General features: G+C 52.3%; 6 protein-coding genes across 6 annotated transcripts; 4 read left to right on the top strand and 2 right to left on the bottom strand.

Annotated features, from left to right (window-relative positions):
• Window positions 1–219: 219 nt before the first annotated feature.
• Window positions 220–972, top strand: J7T55_000630 (uncharacterized protein; the record flags this gene model as incomplete). Its single annotated transcript, XM_053131560.1, has 1 exon — window positions 220–972. One exon carries the CDS (start codon window positions 220–222, stop codon window positions 970–972), a length of 753 nt encoding a protein of 250 aa, XP_052990361.1.
• Window positions 973–1016: 44 nt separating this feature from the next.
• J7T55_000629 (uncharacterized protein) lies at window positions 1017–3000 on the bottom strand (the record flags this gene model as incomplete). The annotated part of the gene is made up of 2 exons (XM_053131559.1): window positions 1017–1188; window positions 1268–3000. 2 exons carry the CDS (start codon window positions 2998–3000, stop codon window positions 1017–1019), a joined length of 1905 nt encoding a protein of 634 aa, XP_052990360.1.
• Window positions 3001–3768: 768 nt separating this feature from the next.
• Window positions 3769–5976, bottom strand: J7T55_000628 (Carnitine monooxygenase reductase subunit; the record flags this gene model as incomplete). The annotated part of the gene is made up of 1 exon (XM_053131558.1): window positions 3769–5976. One exon carries the CDS (start codon window positions 5974–5976, stop codon window positions 3769–3771), a length of 2208 nt encoding a protein of 735 aa, XP_052990359.1.
• Window positions 5977–6301: 325 nt separating this feature from the next.
• Window positions 6302–7460, top strand: J7T55_000627 (uncharacterized protein; the record flags this gene model as incomplete). The annotated part of the gene is made up of 3 exons (XM_053131556.1): window positions 6302–6788; window positions 6857–6943; window positions 7168–7460. The coding sequence occupies 3 exons, from the start codon at window positions 6302–6304 to the stop codon at window positions 7458–7460; spliced, it is 867 nt and encodes a 288-aa protein (XP_052990358.1).
• A 1131-nt stretch (window positions 7461–8591) lies between these two features.
• J7T55_000626 (cid protease) lies at window positions 8592–10346 on the top strand (the record flags this gene model as incomplete). The annotated part of the gene is made up of 3 exons (XM_053131555.1): window positions 8592–9027; window positions 9089–9724; window positions 9907–10346. The coding sequence occupies 3 exons, from the start codon at window positions 8592–8594 to the stop codon at window positions 10344–10346; spliced, it is 1512 nt and encodes a 503-aa protein (XP_052990357.1).
• A 1810-nt stretch (window positions 10347–12156) lies between these two features.
• J7T55_000625 (uncharacterized protein) lies at window positions 12157–13778 on the top strand (the record flags this gene model as incomplete). The annotated part of the gene is made up of 2 exons (XM_053131554.1): window positions 12157–12417; window positions 12498–13778. The coding sequence occupies 2 exons, from the start codon at window positions 12157–12159 to the stop codon at window positions 13776–13778; spliced, it is 1542 nt and encodes a 513-aa protein (XP_052990356.1).
• Between the last annotated feature and the right edge of the window lie 1123 nt (window positions 13779–14901).

Here is a 14901-nt window from a genome sequence, read left to right as displayed (position 1 = left end):
CGCACGCCACCGACCGAGTACCAACGCCTTCCGAAAGCCTCAACACCCGCCTACCAAACAAACAACGCTCCCCGTAATCACATCTCCAGACCATCTGATTTCTCTCGTCACTGAATCCTATTCTTGCCTTCTCCCTTCCCAACACCCACACATTAGCTGTGACCGTTCTACACCACCGACAAAGGTCATCCCGAACATTCAAAGTCTCAGGCCCACACAATGGCAATTCGTGTCCGTGCTTGGCTGCGCCGCAAACTGGCATCAAAGAGCGAGACACGGCCTCGAGAAACAATGCCTGGAGATCCAGACCAACAGAAAAATCCTACTTCTCAGAAAGACACTTCACCACCCCCCTATGCCACATTGGACCTTCGTGACGGCACTCCTCAGCCTTCAATAGCTACAGACGAGAATGTGCCCCTCGAAACTCTTCGTACCCGGAACCCACCTCGCGCGGGCTCAGACATCGTGGGACCTCCCCCACACAGCACGGCGCCCATTGAAGCAGCTGAGGCTGCCGCTTCGACTGCTATCAACGGGTATCTCCGTGCCCTCGACGAGAAGGATCGCAGAATGGTCGCCGCCCGTACTGCCAAAGCCATCGCTGTTGCTGCCTCCACCTCGCGCTCTTATGCTGCCTTTGTTGCTGCTGTTACTGCAGTCGAGAGCGCCGCTCTTCTTGCTGTTGAAGATTCCCGCGAGCGAGCCCCCTATGGCCAGCTCAGAGAACGCACAAGAAATGCAGTTCATAATGCTGCTAACACTGCCCTGGCAGCCGATGCTGACACTACTAGTGCCGGTCCATGGCCATACAGCAGTTTCGGAATCGATACCCCACATCTGAGAAATCAGCAAGGACAGCAGCAGTACCCGAGCTGGCTCATTTGGGCAGTCGGGGCTGGGGCCAGCTGGATTTTGGAGCAGGGCTCGCAGCACCTGCTGGAGCAGTACCGGCTACAGCAGCAGCAGTGAGGCTGGGGCGAATAGGGATGTTAAAAGGACGCCATTCCATCGAGTCAATACCCCCTTGAATCTGGGGTACGCTTTAGAAGAGCGACTTGACTGCTCATCGAAAATCCCGGCTTATCAGCTGTCCAACCACTTGTGACGGGCCCCTGTAGCGGGTCGAACTCAATAGCTGTGTGCTCGGCACTACCAACGTCGCTCCTGTCATCCTCTTCGACTCCGCTATCATCAAGTCTTGGTTAATTCCCGGGATTGATTTCCTGTATTTGAGCAGTTTGAATAGAAGATGGGTGAAACTTACAACTTCAGGTAGAAAATGAGCTTGAAAAGAGTCGGCACCCACACCATGACAGCGATGAGCTGCCCAAAGGACCATGACCCCCATGAATTTGCGGCACCCCAGGAGTTTTCGCCACCGTTCATCAAGTGGGTGATGGTGAGCATATCGGAGAGATAGAGGGCCGAACTGGCAAGGAGAGCGGACTCTAGCAGGAACCAGATGGCTTTGGTGAACAAGGGCCAGTAGTTTGTTCTGAATTGCTCAAACACTTGGGCTTGGGTCGGGTTCATCGCGCCCTTCATTTTCTGCAAGACATGCCATTGCTGCCAGTTCGGGACCTGAAATGCCAAGAAGTCGATGGTCAAGAGCGAAATTGAGGTATAGATGATGTCGATGCCCGCGTTGAAGCGAGTGACAAGGTCGTTGTCCACGTTGCAGTACACCATGGGGTTTGGATTAGACCCACATGCATCCACGGCAGTATTTTTCTTGAATCTATTGAATAGGTCCTCGTAGTGAGCAATGAGCTCGTTTCTCCTCGCGTGTACGACGGTGGATAAAATGACCGTGATCCAGACGAGGAAGAAGGTATACCAGGCAAGGGGCGACCGCTGGTACCTCCTGTGCTGCTTGACTAGCTCTTCCCTTGTACCTCGCTGGATCATACTCTGCAAAAGCAGCAGCGGTATGATGCTGTTGACCGCCAGGATCTGCACGAGCTGGCTGTCCATCACCGCCGCCCCGAAGCTCTTGGCCGAGTTGGCATCTGACGAGTCCGAGCTTTTCGGCTTGAAGGTGGCCAAGGTGGCTATCTGAATCGCTCCAATGAAAAAGATCTGGACTTCTTGGAACTCTTTGAGGATCTTGAACGTCGCCTGGTAAAGGCGCCCTCTGGACAGGCGCCCCTGTATGTCTGAAGCTCGTGCCCAGGCTTCCTGTATGCGGGGGCCGATCAGCCTCGCGCTTGATGGTACGGTGATTAATGGATCGATTTGGGAGTGCTCTGCATCCCCTGTCTTCAGACGGAAAAAGATTGGCCAGATCAAAATCCAGGCCAATTTAGTGAGCGCAATGAAGAGGACCCAGAAGAAGATGACTGCGCAGATCTGCAGGAGGTAGGAGGTCATTACGCCGGGTCCAGCGATATCAGCGTTGATCTCGACCCCGTACGAACAAAATGCGCTCATCCCTGACTGTATCATGTCCAGGTTACCGGCGGTGACGCTGTAATCCTCCATTGCCAACGTTCTGTTCTTGCAAGGCGAAATATTGGATGTCGTGCACGATGACGTGATGCAATGGACAAAATCAGAGATGATCTTGGTGCCGTCCCAATCAGAAAAATTCCCATACCGAAACTGCTCTTGAGAATTGTCTGATCCTGACGAGTTGACCGTGAGACTCCCGTTCTGTACTAACATTGCAGCTACGCCCAGCGAGTAACATGTCTGCATATTCCATGGCAACATCGACGTGGTTGGGTCGGAACAGATGGTCGCGCAGTCGCCCTCGTTGCCTCTGAGATATTCAGAGGGTGTGAGCGCACAGTTGGACAATGTAAGCGTGGCTTGTGAATCGTAAGATGAGCTGTGGAATTCGACGTCACCCAGGACCACCCCCGCTCGGACTTCGAAGACCGACACCCCGAAGAAAAGATTCCTTATATTGGATATCGTGTCCGAAGTCTCAACATCGGAGTCATCATAATATATCAACAGCTCGACTGCTGATGAGTTGGAATGTGAATCGGCCATTGCCTCATGGTTGACTTCATTAAAAGTGAGAGGATATCGCAGATAAAGAGTCCTGGATTTAAATCAGGGGATGTATTCATGCGCAAAATAGGCTCTCGTCTACCGGGATGCAATGCTTCAACGGAGCAGACAGATGAGTCCAGTCTGTCAGAATAGGGTTCAGACGCAAATGTATACCTGCCGCCAACCGCCCCCAAAGGCCCGCGGTGCCTCGATTGCGAAATCCAACCCACCTTAAACCTGCATACACACCAGTGAATACGTCTTTTGCCCTAACCTGACATACCTAAATATAGAAATGCGTGGTTATCTTGATATTGGAATCGGCGAGGAGCGTTGCTAGTGCTGAGCTGTGGCACCCAATGACATTACGTGGCAATCCTTGTGCACCCACACTGGGCTTAGCCTTCAACGGTCTTCAAGATAGACGGTTAAGAAAATTCTGCGGCTGAATTTCCTAATTTTCAGCTTTGGCAACGCGTGCCAATCACTTGCCATCGCAGTCTTATCAGCTCGCTACTGCTCGTGGTCATCAGTTAATTGCGTTACAAGACATCCGTTGCACCAACTAGCATGAGTTTTTGCATGCAATTTGAATAGGTGCCCGAATTTTGTACAGACACTGCTCTGTAACCATAGCTCCTTATCGCTAGCGCAAATATTCAAGCGTCCACAAGTTTGCAACCTGTCCAGAGATTCTCTTCAAGTATTTTGTAGTTAATTATAGTGTTTGCCTGATACCTAATGCAGTGCCTTTCAATGTGAATATTACCAGAGATCCAGGACAAGTTTACTCCCGCGGCATCTCGATACCCAAGTCATGATGGTGTTGCCTTCAGCCCTTTCCGCAGCTGTGAGAAACGCGTCTCTGTGCTCAGGCAGCCCACTCAACACCCTGACCTCGCAGGTGCCACACAAACCCTTGTTCCAGGTAGACATAACTCCAGCCCCAGCCTCGTTGATCACATCTAGGATAGACCTATCCTCGGGCACTTGCAAAGCCTTGCCGCTTCGGCCAAGGACAACATCGAAAGCAGTGTTCACAGCTGTGCTGGAAGCTGAAGGGATGGCAAAGCGTTCTAGTCCTAAGACACCCAGTGGTGCGTCTTCTAAGTTTCCTTCCACATCCGCAAGCAGGTCCTCGGAGCCACAACAGTAGACTCGCAGACCAGTCCTTTCAAGAGACCGGATATAAACGCCGACATCGAAGCGTTTTCCACAATGGTCATTGGTAACCCATATGATGCAACGGTTTGCGTGCTCTTTGGTCAATTCTCCGATAAAGGCTAGGGCATCTCGTTGGCGACCGAGATAGATGAGTGTGTAATCTCTTCCTTTGGCTTTTGCTTCCGCCGCCATTGGCTTAATGGGTGTGATACCGGTTCCACCGGCTATAAAGATGGTTCTTTGTGAGCCTGGCTCGAAGGCAAAGTTATTCCTCGGTCCGCGAATAATCATCTTCGAGTTCTGCTGCACGTTGGTATGGATGTAGTGAGCAGCCCCGGTGTTGTTCTCCTTAAGAACAGCAATTTTCAGACAATAGCGATCATCCGGGTTCGAACAGATAGAATACTGACGAAAGCCAAATGGGCCCGCTTTGACGTCTATGTGAGCCCCAGGTGTCCATCGCGGCACCTCAGAGCCATCGACAGATTGTAATGTTATCTGTATCACGCCGGATGCGACCTCAACCGCATCACTAACAACCATATCCAGATCCTGTGGCCTGCCAGCGGGCGCGTTAGCTGAGTTGGTTTGAACACGACGGGTTATATCTTGATGAGACGGAGGATCCCAGGAGACCCTGACTGCCTCTGGCCCACGCCTTTCGGGACCCTCGTTGTACTTGAGCGTCTCGTATGGTGTCTTTAGCCTCAGATTGGGTAGACGCTCTTTAAGAACAGATAGCTCAGTTATTAGAAGGAGACGTGCAAGAGGGGCTCCTAAGCAGGCATGAACACCACGCCCGAAACCTAGATGCCGTGCCTTGGGAAGTCTGTCGACGTCAATGACGTCTGGGTGTTCGAACTTGGTGCTGTCGCGACTCCCTGAGTTGTATGCCACAAAAAGCTTGTCCCCTGTTTGAAATACCGTTTCTTGGAGCCTCGTCTCCATTGTGACCACGCGCCACATACCTGTTATGGCTGACTCATAGCGAAGGAGTTCTTCAATGGCGGCTGATCTAGTCTCATCACTCTCTGAAATCCGTTCCCACAATTTGTGATGAAGCAGATGTGCCAGACCCATAGACAGTACATTGGTCGTGGTCTCATGGCCAGCGAGAAGGAGGCCTGGGATCATGCTAAGATGTTCGAAGTCCGTCATTGCTACGACGCCGGCATCTCTTTCGTTCCAGATATGGCTTATGAGATCGTCTTTCCGGTCGTTTCGCCGATCTTCGATGACTGTAGCGATGTATGAATGTAAATCTAAAACGTTTTCAGCCCTTTGATGAATGCTGAGCCTTTCTTCGGACTTCGTGATGCCACCGAAAAGCGAAAGACAAAGTCCAATCCACTCCCATTTAGCCGGATCAAGTCCTGCAACTGCCACGACGCATCTCAAAGGTACAGGCAATGCAAATTGGCTTTTTATTTCGACTGATCCATGATCGACAAACTTGTCGACCATGTCATGGGCAGCAGCACGAAGCATTGGCTCGAAACGCTCCAGCCTCCGTGGCACAAAGAACGATGCGACGCTTCTCCTCAGTCGATCATGGTCGGGGTTGTCGTGAGCCAGGAGTGTGCCCTTGTCGGGAACTTTGTGGGCGAATAGGTCCCGGACCATTGGTGGGAACTCTGGCACTGTGGGCCGAGAACTGAATAATTCGGGTCTCTCGAGGACTGAGACGATGTCATCGTATCGAGAAACAACATAATCTCCAAGTTTCTCGCTGAATTGAAACCCTTCAACGTCTCTTGAAGAAGCGAGATCCTGGAAAAGTCGTCTCGAGTCGCTAAAAGTACAAGCCATTGTCTGATGTAACTGAAAGAGCTTTTTAGGAAACGTCCGCACTACGAAGGTGTGTTGACATCGGCCTGTCTGTTCTGGTCGTCACTACAAAAAGGCTTGCAAAATTCGTGGAGCCATGATAGGACTCGTAATTAGATAATGACACTATCATGGTAACCAGGTGTCCCCGGGTCGGCAACAATGTGTTTGTACATCACTTGACCCGTGCCGAACCGAGGATCCCCGTTCGGGGCCGAAACCTCCATCCATCCCCACTCCCATCAGTTCGGCTTTCGTGACTCTCTCGTATGTCCTCGCAGCCCATTCTTTCCAACATTCAGCCACTATGCCAATTGCCAAGTCCCCATTCCCCTTCCGGTCCCTTCCGAGGGCCATGGAATTCTCCCGAGGCCCACCAATACCGTCCCTCAGCCGCGCCCGCCATCTCCACGTTACCGCGAAGGCAGGCTCTGCTACACCTTCGTACGCAACAGCCTTCCATGCCAAAGACGTCCACACTAAATCCTTTCCCTGTACACTTCACTATTACAGCCCACGCGGGCCGAGCCTTCTCGTGTACGACCAAAATGATGGGAAGGAGGCTACCCAAAGTTCTGAGGAGCTATATCGCCTTCACCAAGATGCGGTGGTCGTCCATAGCGACGGACTAGTCTATCCCAGGCCTGCTGCCCCGCGAATTTGGAATGGCCTGTATATGCTTCCGAATACGCTTCTTATGCAGCAAATCATTACTAGTTACTTGGATTGGTATGAGACCAATAAAGAAACGAATGAGAAGATAGCAATGCCGTATCTCTTTACTATCCCCAAAGGTACATAACAAGTAAAACCAGTGGGCTTTTGAGCTTGATGGTATTTGGAGACTAACGTATCCACCAAGGAACACCAATTCCTTTGGACCTGTTCCTCGCAAACGAGAAGATTGAAGTGTTTCATTTGATGGCTCATGAGGGAATGACATTATCAGGTAAGTTTTCTAAGATCTGTATTTTTAGTTGAAGTGGTTAATAAATAATCTCTTCTCTATTTCAGCGTTAAACAAGACACTCAATGCCTTCTTCGCCTCTCACGGGTCTCGACTCTCGGTAGAAGAATGGTACGAGAAATACGAATTTCTGGAAGGGTACAATACTGAGAAGGAGAGCGAATGGATGTCGAGATAAGACCATCTTCAGCTACATTTCACCTCAGCGTCAGAGCTCGGGCTTACAACATGTTGCTGGGGAGAAGAGATGGGGGAGCTGTCGAGGGGAAGGAGGAGTAGGGAGGTCAATGGGCGAAGGGTTAACCAGCAAACCATACGCGAGCTAAATGTAGCAATTCAATTCAGTCAGTTGGGGTGGCAGATCGTGCTCGCAATCTACCAGAATCTTGTAGTCAATCGATTGCTGGCTCAGAGGCCGGCCGTTACCATTCTTCTGGTAGCGGTGACGAGGATCCTGGCTTATGGCAGCATTTTGGTAAAGCCAAAGGATCTCGAGTAAAAATAGGCCCATGTTTAAGTGTTTTGGGTCAGATCAGTGATGGATTTTATTCAGAAAGTGAGCTTCACTGACATCGGGAGCGTGAGCGGGCGGCGTATGTGAATAAAACTGAACTGCTGACCGACCCGGTTGAAACACGCGCTGAGGAAATTTAGGGACGGCTACTCATATAGTCATCCAACTTGTTGCAATTGATACTTGCTCGGACCGTTACAATACAAATATGCTAGGCTAATTTCTCTTGATATTTATCTTTCCTTGGTAGCGATCTATGTTACTCTGGGGGGGATGATATTATCCTCAAAATGATTTTTCAGATGTATATGCGTTCACAATAGTGAATTATCCTACACGTAGTTCTAAGCTCTTATATTGGTACTATAGACTGGTGTTACGACCCGTGATTGAGGCGTAAGCTATGTATACGGTTGGAAGGGATATTCGAACAAGGATTTCGAATACTAGCTGACCTAGGATCCGGGCTGCTGGCACATTTCGATGCCGGGCATGCTCGCTGTGATGCCTGCTGGGCAAGTATAACTCGAGCCGATCCATACTCAGTAAAGCTCACTTTAGACTCACGCCCCCCTCACTTTAGCACGGTCGAGTTCTGAACTCAGGCCTATTCCAGATTCAGGGCAGCTCAGCGCAAGAGGTGAATATAGATGTAGGCATGAAAGAAAACACGGACAGCATTTGTCGGCAATAACACTATCTGAATTTCCGAGGTTATGTGCATCGGCTTCTGAAGAAATGTGAGCCGACACAATCAAAGGAAACATGAGCCTACACATCTGAGCGTCAACCTGCCGTCCTTGTCGCTAACTGTTAAAAGGAATAGCGCTTCCCGACGGCGGCTCCTTGGCACAAGATGACCTCTCTTCAGGGATTAGCTAGCTAGGTAAGGTAGGCAGGTAGGTCGAAAGGTAAGAAGGTGAGTAAGGTAAATAACTGGAAATGTAGAAGCTTCCGCTACACGCAGGTGCCCATGGCGTAGCCCGCAAAGCTCATGATCAGCCCCCGAGGGAAAAGAGTATAAATCGCACCTTGTTCTGTTTCCAAGTCGCCTCTTGCACCCACCGAAAATACCGATCTTTTGACTCTCGACCTACGATTTATCAATCACGTATCATGGCTAGCTCAATACTCACCATTGGCATCCTGCTCGCAGCGTATTCAAATCCTGCTGCAGCACAGGCCGGCAGCTTTCTGAAAAGTACTGTGACCGCGTACCAAGATGACGCAACCCATACTGAAATCCTGAAGCTTCTCAGGAGAGTGAGCACAGAGGACATTTCGAATCAACTGTATGGAACGGCATACACGATCGACATCGAAGTGGGAACACCACCTCAGACAGTCACGGTTCTCGTCGATACCGGGTCATCGAATCTGTGGATGAACCCAACTTGCGAGACATCCGGACAACCGAAATATTGCGAGATGTTTCCGCAATTCAATTATAATGATAGCAGCAGTATCGCGGACACGACTTTCGGTCAGCTCTTGAGCTATGGCAAGGGTAATGCATCAGTCGAGTATGTTGGGGACAATGTTAGGATCGGATGTGAGTTCTTAAGCCACCGAGTTCTAGCGACAGCGAGCTGACTCCATGTAACTATTTATAGCTGCCACAATCACCGATCAGGTCTTCGGAATCAACTTCCAGTCTTATTCTATTCCGCTTGGGATACTGGGGTTGTCACCTATTCTCACCGCGGACAGCATCCAATATTCTTTAGTCTTGGACAGCATGGTCTCACAAGGCTTGATTTCCAGCAGGGCTTTCAGCCTCGATCTCAGAAGTGTCGATTCTCCCAACGGCTCACTTATCTTCGGTGGCGTTGACACGGGCAAGTACACCGGCTCACTAGCCAAGCTTCCAATCATAGACCCAGCCGATTCGCCCTCTGGTTACGACCGCTACTGGATCAATCTGACTTCTGTCGGCCTCACTTTTCCCAACGGCACCAGCGGGCTGCTGCTGTCGGGCGATCTACCTGTGTTCCTGGACAGCGGTGGCACCCTCTCGCGCTTCCCCAACGAGACCTTCTTCGGGATCGGGGATGCCTTTCCAGGGGCGGTTTACAATAAGAGTAGTGGCTACTACGCTGTCGACTGCGATGCAGCGAACCAGAAGGGTAGCGTAGACTTTGGCTTCGGTGAAGATGAGAACGGAAAAATAATAAGTATATTGTACAAAGACTTCATCTGGCACACCTCGACAAATCCACCATGCATTTTAGGAATGGCGATTGATAATGGTAAGCCATGTCCTGACAAAGTTTTCTGAAAACTGTCCCAAAGAGTTTCCGATTTCACATGCGTTGTCTTGTTTTTACTCCATGGACTCGTCATTGACCATGGACTTGTCGGCCTACCTGGAGGTCTTTTCCGATCTTCAATGCCCCTTTACCTCGAGCAGTTCTTAACTAAACAACAACAGATGAACCGGTTTTGGGCGATTCCTTCCTGCGCGCAGCTTATGTGGTCTACGATCAGGACAACAAGAACCTACACCTAGCACAGGCCGAGGACTGCGACGAACATATCATCCCGATTGGATCTGGCGTTGATGCTGTTCCTTCCAGCACTGGTCTATGCTCTGGCCCCGCTGGCACAGTCGCAAGCACCTCCCCCACCGGCATCGCCAAGAGCACAATGCATATGCCGACCGCAACGAGTTCGTCTAGGGGTAGAATGAGCGCCTCGATGGAAACGGGAACCGCTGTAATGACCGGTATTCCCACCAAATCAAGCGGAGAGACTCCTACTGGGACTGCTACGGACAGTGCCCCCGTACAGGTCAATGTCATGGCGAGAGAGACCAGTAATCCCATGGCTGCCTTTGGGTTAGCGGCGGCGGCCGCTGTATTTCTCGTTTAAACACAAGAAGCTTTGCGTTTAGTGGGTACTTATCTCAACAAAATGGACGCATTGGTACAGCGACGATAGATAGTTACGGTGAGGCGGGTCACACATGAATATTCCATTCTGGAAGAGACGAACCATGACTAGCTGTTCTGCCCCTGTATCTTTGCCAATCTCTATCTAGGCCTTACAAGGGGTGCATGACCTTAGTCAAGTTGCATCGGATATTTATTGACCATTCAGAATAACATCAAAGTAATCAATGGCACATACACATCATTGCGACAAGGCAAGTTCCGGGACATTGCGACACAAAAACGATCTGATAGTGTGAAGCCACGTCACAGGTGGCACCATCATCAATGATACTGCCATTATCGGACACAATGTTGTCACTGATCTTGCAAGCAACATTCGGCTGGATGCGCAGCTGCCGGGTTTCCGATTGACAATCAGTCTTGCTCAATACTGGGTTTGGGAACTGGCTTCGGCGAGAAATACTCTACACAGGTGTGTTCCAGTCGCACAATGTTCGCTGACCTCGCTACACATGCGGTCGTTGCCGCAACGTCGTGTTGTGCTGCCGAAGATTCTCCGAAGAATCTACTTTTAAACTTCTATTATCAGAACATGCCAGAATTCATGTCTTCCAATCTCGAATAAGGCTAGTGTTCAGTCTTCGAAAGAGAGCGAAGCCCATCGTTCTCACAGTTCCATCTATGTTTCGCTGCATCTTTGCCGGATCCATGCGCAATGGACAGCTTGACAAGCGCGGCTACAGTCCGAGCGACCTCGTATATAGAGGCAATGGCCATGGCTGATCTGTCAATGCGTGCTGAAACTTCAACTACTATAAAGACAGCGCGGCGCCGTGCTTCATACTCGTCGCGGACCGCCAGGCGCTACTCGACAGCGTCAAGTTGATATTCAGCCACTGGCAGTTGTGAAACTGGACACTTTGGTGGGCCAGATGCTCTTCAAGAACCGTAGTAGCTCTTGTGGAGGAAATTGCAAGGTTGGCGGAACAAGGCGTGCTTCGCTTTCGCTCCGAGCAAAAAGGGGCGCAACATGCATTCATGGATATGCAAGATAGGCGACGGGCGCTTGGAAGTAGGGAAGAGAAAGGTTTTGCCACGTACCGGCACAGGGCTGACGTTGCTTGCTCGGCCATGTTCCGAGACTGCTACGCGTGTCAGCTTGTCAAGTGCGGTAAAATGCAACTGTGTAAACTCGCTGTATTGGACTCACTCACACAGACCTGCTCGGGCGTAAGGATTGTCGGTGGGGTTCTCTCCGGAGTGTCCCACATCCCACTGTTTCCCCCGCGATGGCGCCGAGAGCGATGCGGGGAGTAGACTAATTTACGGCTTACACGGCACTTCGGTAGACTGGATCCTCTCCCGCCCCCCGCAAATGTGGCTTCTCTTGGCCCTCCTCGATCCAGCGGCAGAGCCCCCAACAAGCTTTTCGTCAGCACTTAAGCTTCCTTGGCATTGGCCGAACTGTAGGCCGAACTGTAAGCTGGTCCTCAAGCGGCCGCTGCAAATACTGGACCCCCCTACTTTACCCCCTGGACATTCATCCCGTCGGGAGCGCATGCTGCGTCATATTTCACCCCTGATAATGTTCCCCCGCTTCCCGAAATTTATAATAATTTTCAAACCCAGATGCTACTCTCTTGTGCAGCCCTATGAGATTGACTTCGTCCCTACATGTCCTGAGGTCACCAAATCGAGAGGCGCGTTTGTCGATATTCAACAGTACCGCAGCCTTACGAACGAGGTCTTCACCATTTCGCCATCTTCATTGCCATCGTCATCTCACAATGGCTGGCGACATTACCTCGGCTGAGGGGCCGTCGGCACAGGACCACAAGTCGACCGTCTCGCGAGACAGCAGCTTGCTAGACCAAGGCGTCGAGATCGATGCGGCTTCTGAGAAGCGCCTCGTCCGTAAGCTCGACCGCAGACTGGTCCTGCTTGCCTTCTTGTGCTACATGTCCGCCTTTCTCGACCGCTCAAATATTGGAAACGCTGAGACCGCCGGCATGAGTGAGGACCTCGGTTTTGACAACGACCAGTATCAGGTCAGCCATCCATTCACCCAACAAGCTTGCAAGATGAGGCCAAGTGGCAAAGTTCACCATTTACTGACCATACTTGATAGTGGCTTCTCACAATATTCTATATTCCCTACATCGTCTTTGAGTGGCTCGCGCTGATGTGGAAGATCCTGCCGCCGCACATATGGGCGTTCGCAACCGTCTTCGTCTGGGGCGTGGCGTCCATGCTCCAGGCCGCCGCCTTCAACTGGCAAGGCCTGATGGCGTGCCGCTTCTTCCTAGCCACGGCAGAGGCAGGCTTCGGTCCTGGTATGCCCTACCTTTTCTCCTTCTTCTACACCAGGAGAGAGCTAGGATTCCGTTGCGGTCTTTTCCTCTCCGCCGCGCCCCTGGCGACGACGTTTGCCGGCGCCCTTGCATACGGCATCACCTCGAGCCACTACAGCATCGCCAGCTGGCGGCTGCTCTTCATCATCGAGGCCATCCCGCCCATCATCCTCTCCTTCGTCGTCTTCCGCTTCCTGCCCGACTCGGCGGCCAGCGCCAAGTTCCTCACCGAGGAGGAGAAAGCCATCGCGGCCACCCGCGCCCTCAGCTACTCGGGCCACGAGACCGGCACCGCCCAGGGCCACAAGGTCGGCAGCATCAACCCGCGCGACATCATCGAGACGCTCAAGACGCCGCAGGCGTGGGTGCAGGCGCTCATGTACTTCAGCTGCAACGTGGCCTTCGCGTCGCTGCCCGTCTTCCTGCCGGCCATCCTGACGGGCATGGGCTTCACCAGCGTCAACGCGCAGGGCCTGACGGCGCCGCCGTACTTCCTGGCCTTCTTGGTGTGCATTGGGTCGACGTACGTCGGCGACCGCACGCAGCAGCGCGGGATCATGATCGGCTTGCTGTCGCTGGTCGGGTGCGCGGGATACGTGATGCTGGCCGCGTCGCATTCTGTTGGCGTGCGGTACGCTGGCGTCTTCCTGGCCGCCGCGGGAGTGTTCCCCGCCATCGCCAATATCCTGTCCTGGCTGCTTAACAACCAGCGTAGCGACACGCGCCGCGGCGTCGGCATTGCCGTCATGAACATCATCGGCCAGTGCGGTCCGCTTCTCGGCACCCGCGTCTTCCCCAAGGTCGAGGGGCCCTACTATACCAAAGGCATGGCCGTCTGCGCCGCCTTCATGGCCTTCAACGCGGTGCTGTCCTTTGGCTTGAGGACATACTTCAAAGTGCAGAACGACCGGTGGGACAAGGCTGCGCGGGAGGCAGCGGGAGGGTCTGAGAAGGACGTGGGCGGTGCCGAGGGAACCAGTAAGAAGCACCTGGAGACGGCCGCTGGGGCAGAGATTGTGGGCTTGGAGAACTCGTCGGAATGGAGATACGCGCTATGAGAGAGGCGCTCTCGGATGTCTCTGATGCAAGTGCGGAGACTTCCTGTGGGCGATGTTAATATCGATCTTCTTGGATAATATTTTATACTGCGGCGTGATAGGGATGACACCAAGACTGAGCCGGACTGAACAAAAGAGGCCTGGAATACCCCCATGGCTGCCGCCATACGTAAGTAGATACGTCAAGATAATCACAGAAGCAACTTCAAAACAGGCCACAGCAGGCAATAGTCGGGCACCGAGCATCCCAGACAGCAAACACCCAAGTACGACGTACCCCTGCGATCTGTTCCACCAGATACAAGCCTCTGATGGCCCCGGGTCCCGCCGCCAAATCGAACTCTCCGGCCCGTTGCGACTGCCCGGCTACCAGCAGCAAGGTGAGAAGTGCACGAAAAGAGGCGCACAGCAGGGGAGCCACAGCAGAGATTGCGGCTAGTGCGGTGTGGAGAATAAGTAGGCAGGTAAGCAGGGCCCCCAAAGGCGTGTTGGTGGCTCAACAAAATGCTGTGGTTTTTCGGGCGCCTGCGTCGGACGAGCTGTGAAAAGTTTAGGTTACGCCAGCCATCAAGCCCCCCCAGCTACCCGGCTCGCGGACGCCCCGGGTGGGCGCGGACGAGCGAGCCAACGAAAATGACGTTGGGAGGAAGATCTGGTGATACGGGATACAGCCAGGCCAAGAACTGTGTCTGGTAGTACGAGACAAGACATCCTGACAGGTTTCCGCACGGGAGTTTTCGTCCACAACCCGAATCACTCGGCGGTTGGCGCGCAGCAGTTCAATTCAGCCGGTTGCAGTCCGGTAGACGCCATGCGGTCTCTTGGAGGAACTCCGATGCAGACAAAGAGGGCTCGAGGGCTATTATTCGGGATGGACTATCGACAGTATGTGAGCGAGCTTCCTCGTGGTGGCTAGGTAATAGACAATGTGTGCTTGGCAGCTCTTGCAACAACCGCAATATGTCGACAGAAAAAAGAAAAATTAGAACAGGAACAGAACAAACTCTGACGAGCTCTCAAAAGCCCGGCAGCTCGTCCATTTTTCCGCCTTCTCCGAGCCGCAAAGGGAAACAGCCACCCAACCCCTTTTCAAAGAAGAGAAGCCACCACCACCACAACACCA

This window comes from Diaporthe amygdali (assembly GCF_026229845.1).
Source record: "Diaporthe amygdali strain CAA958 chromosome Unknown NODE_27_length_698932_cov_65_101997, whole genome shotgun sequence".
Lineage (NCBI taxonomy): Eukaryota > Fungi > Ascomycota > Sordariomycetes > Diaporthales > Diaporthaceae > Diaporthe > Diaporthe amygdali.
This window is presented reverse-complemented; position numbering and strand designations above follow the sequence as displayed.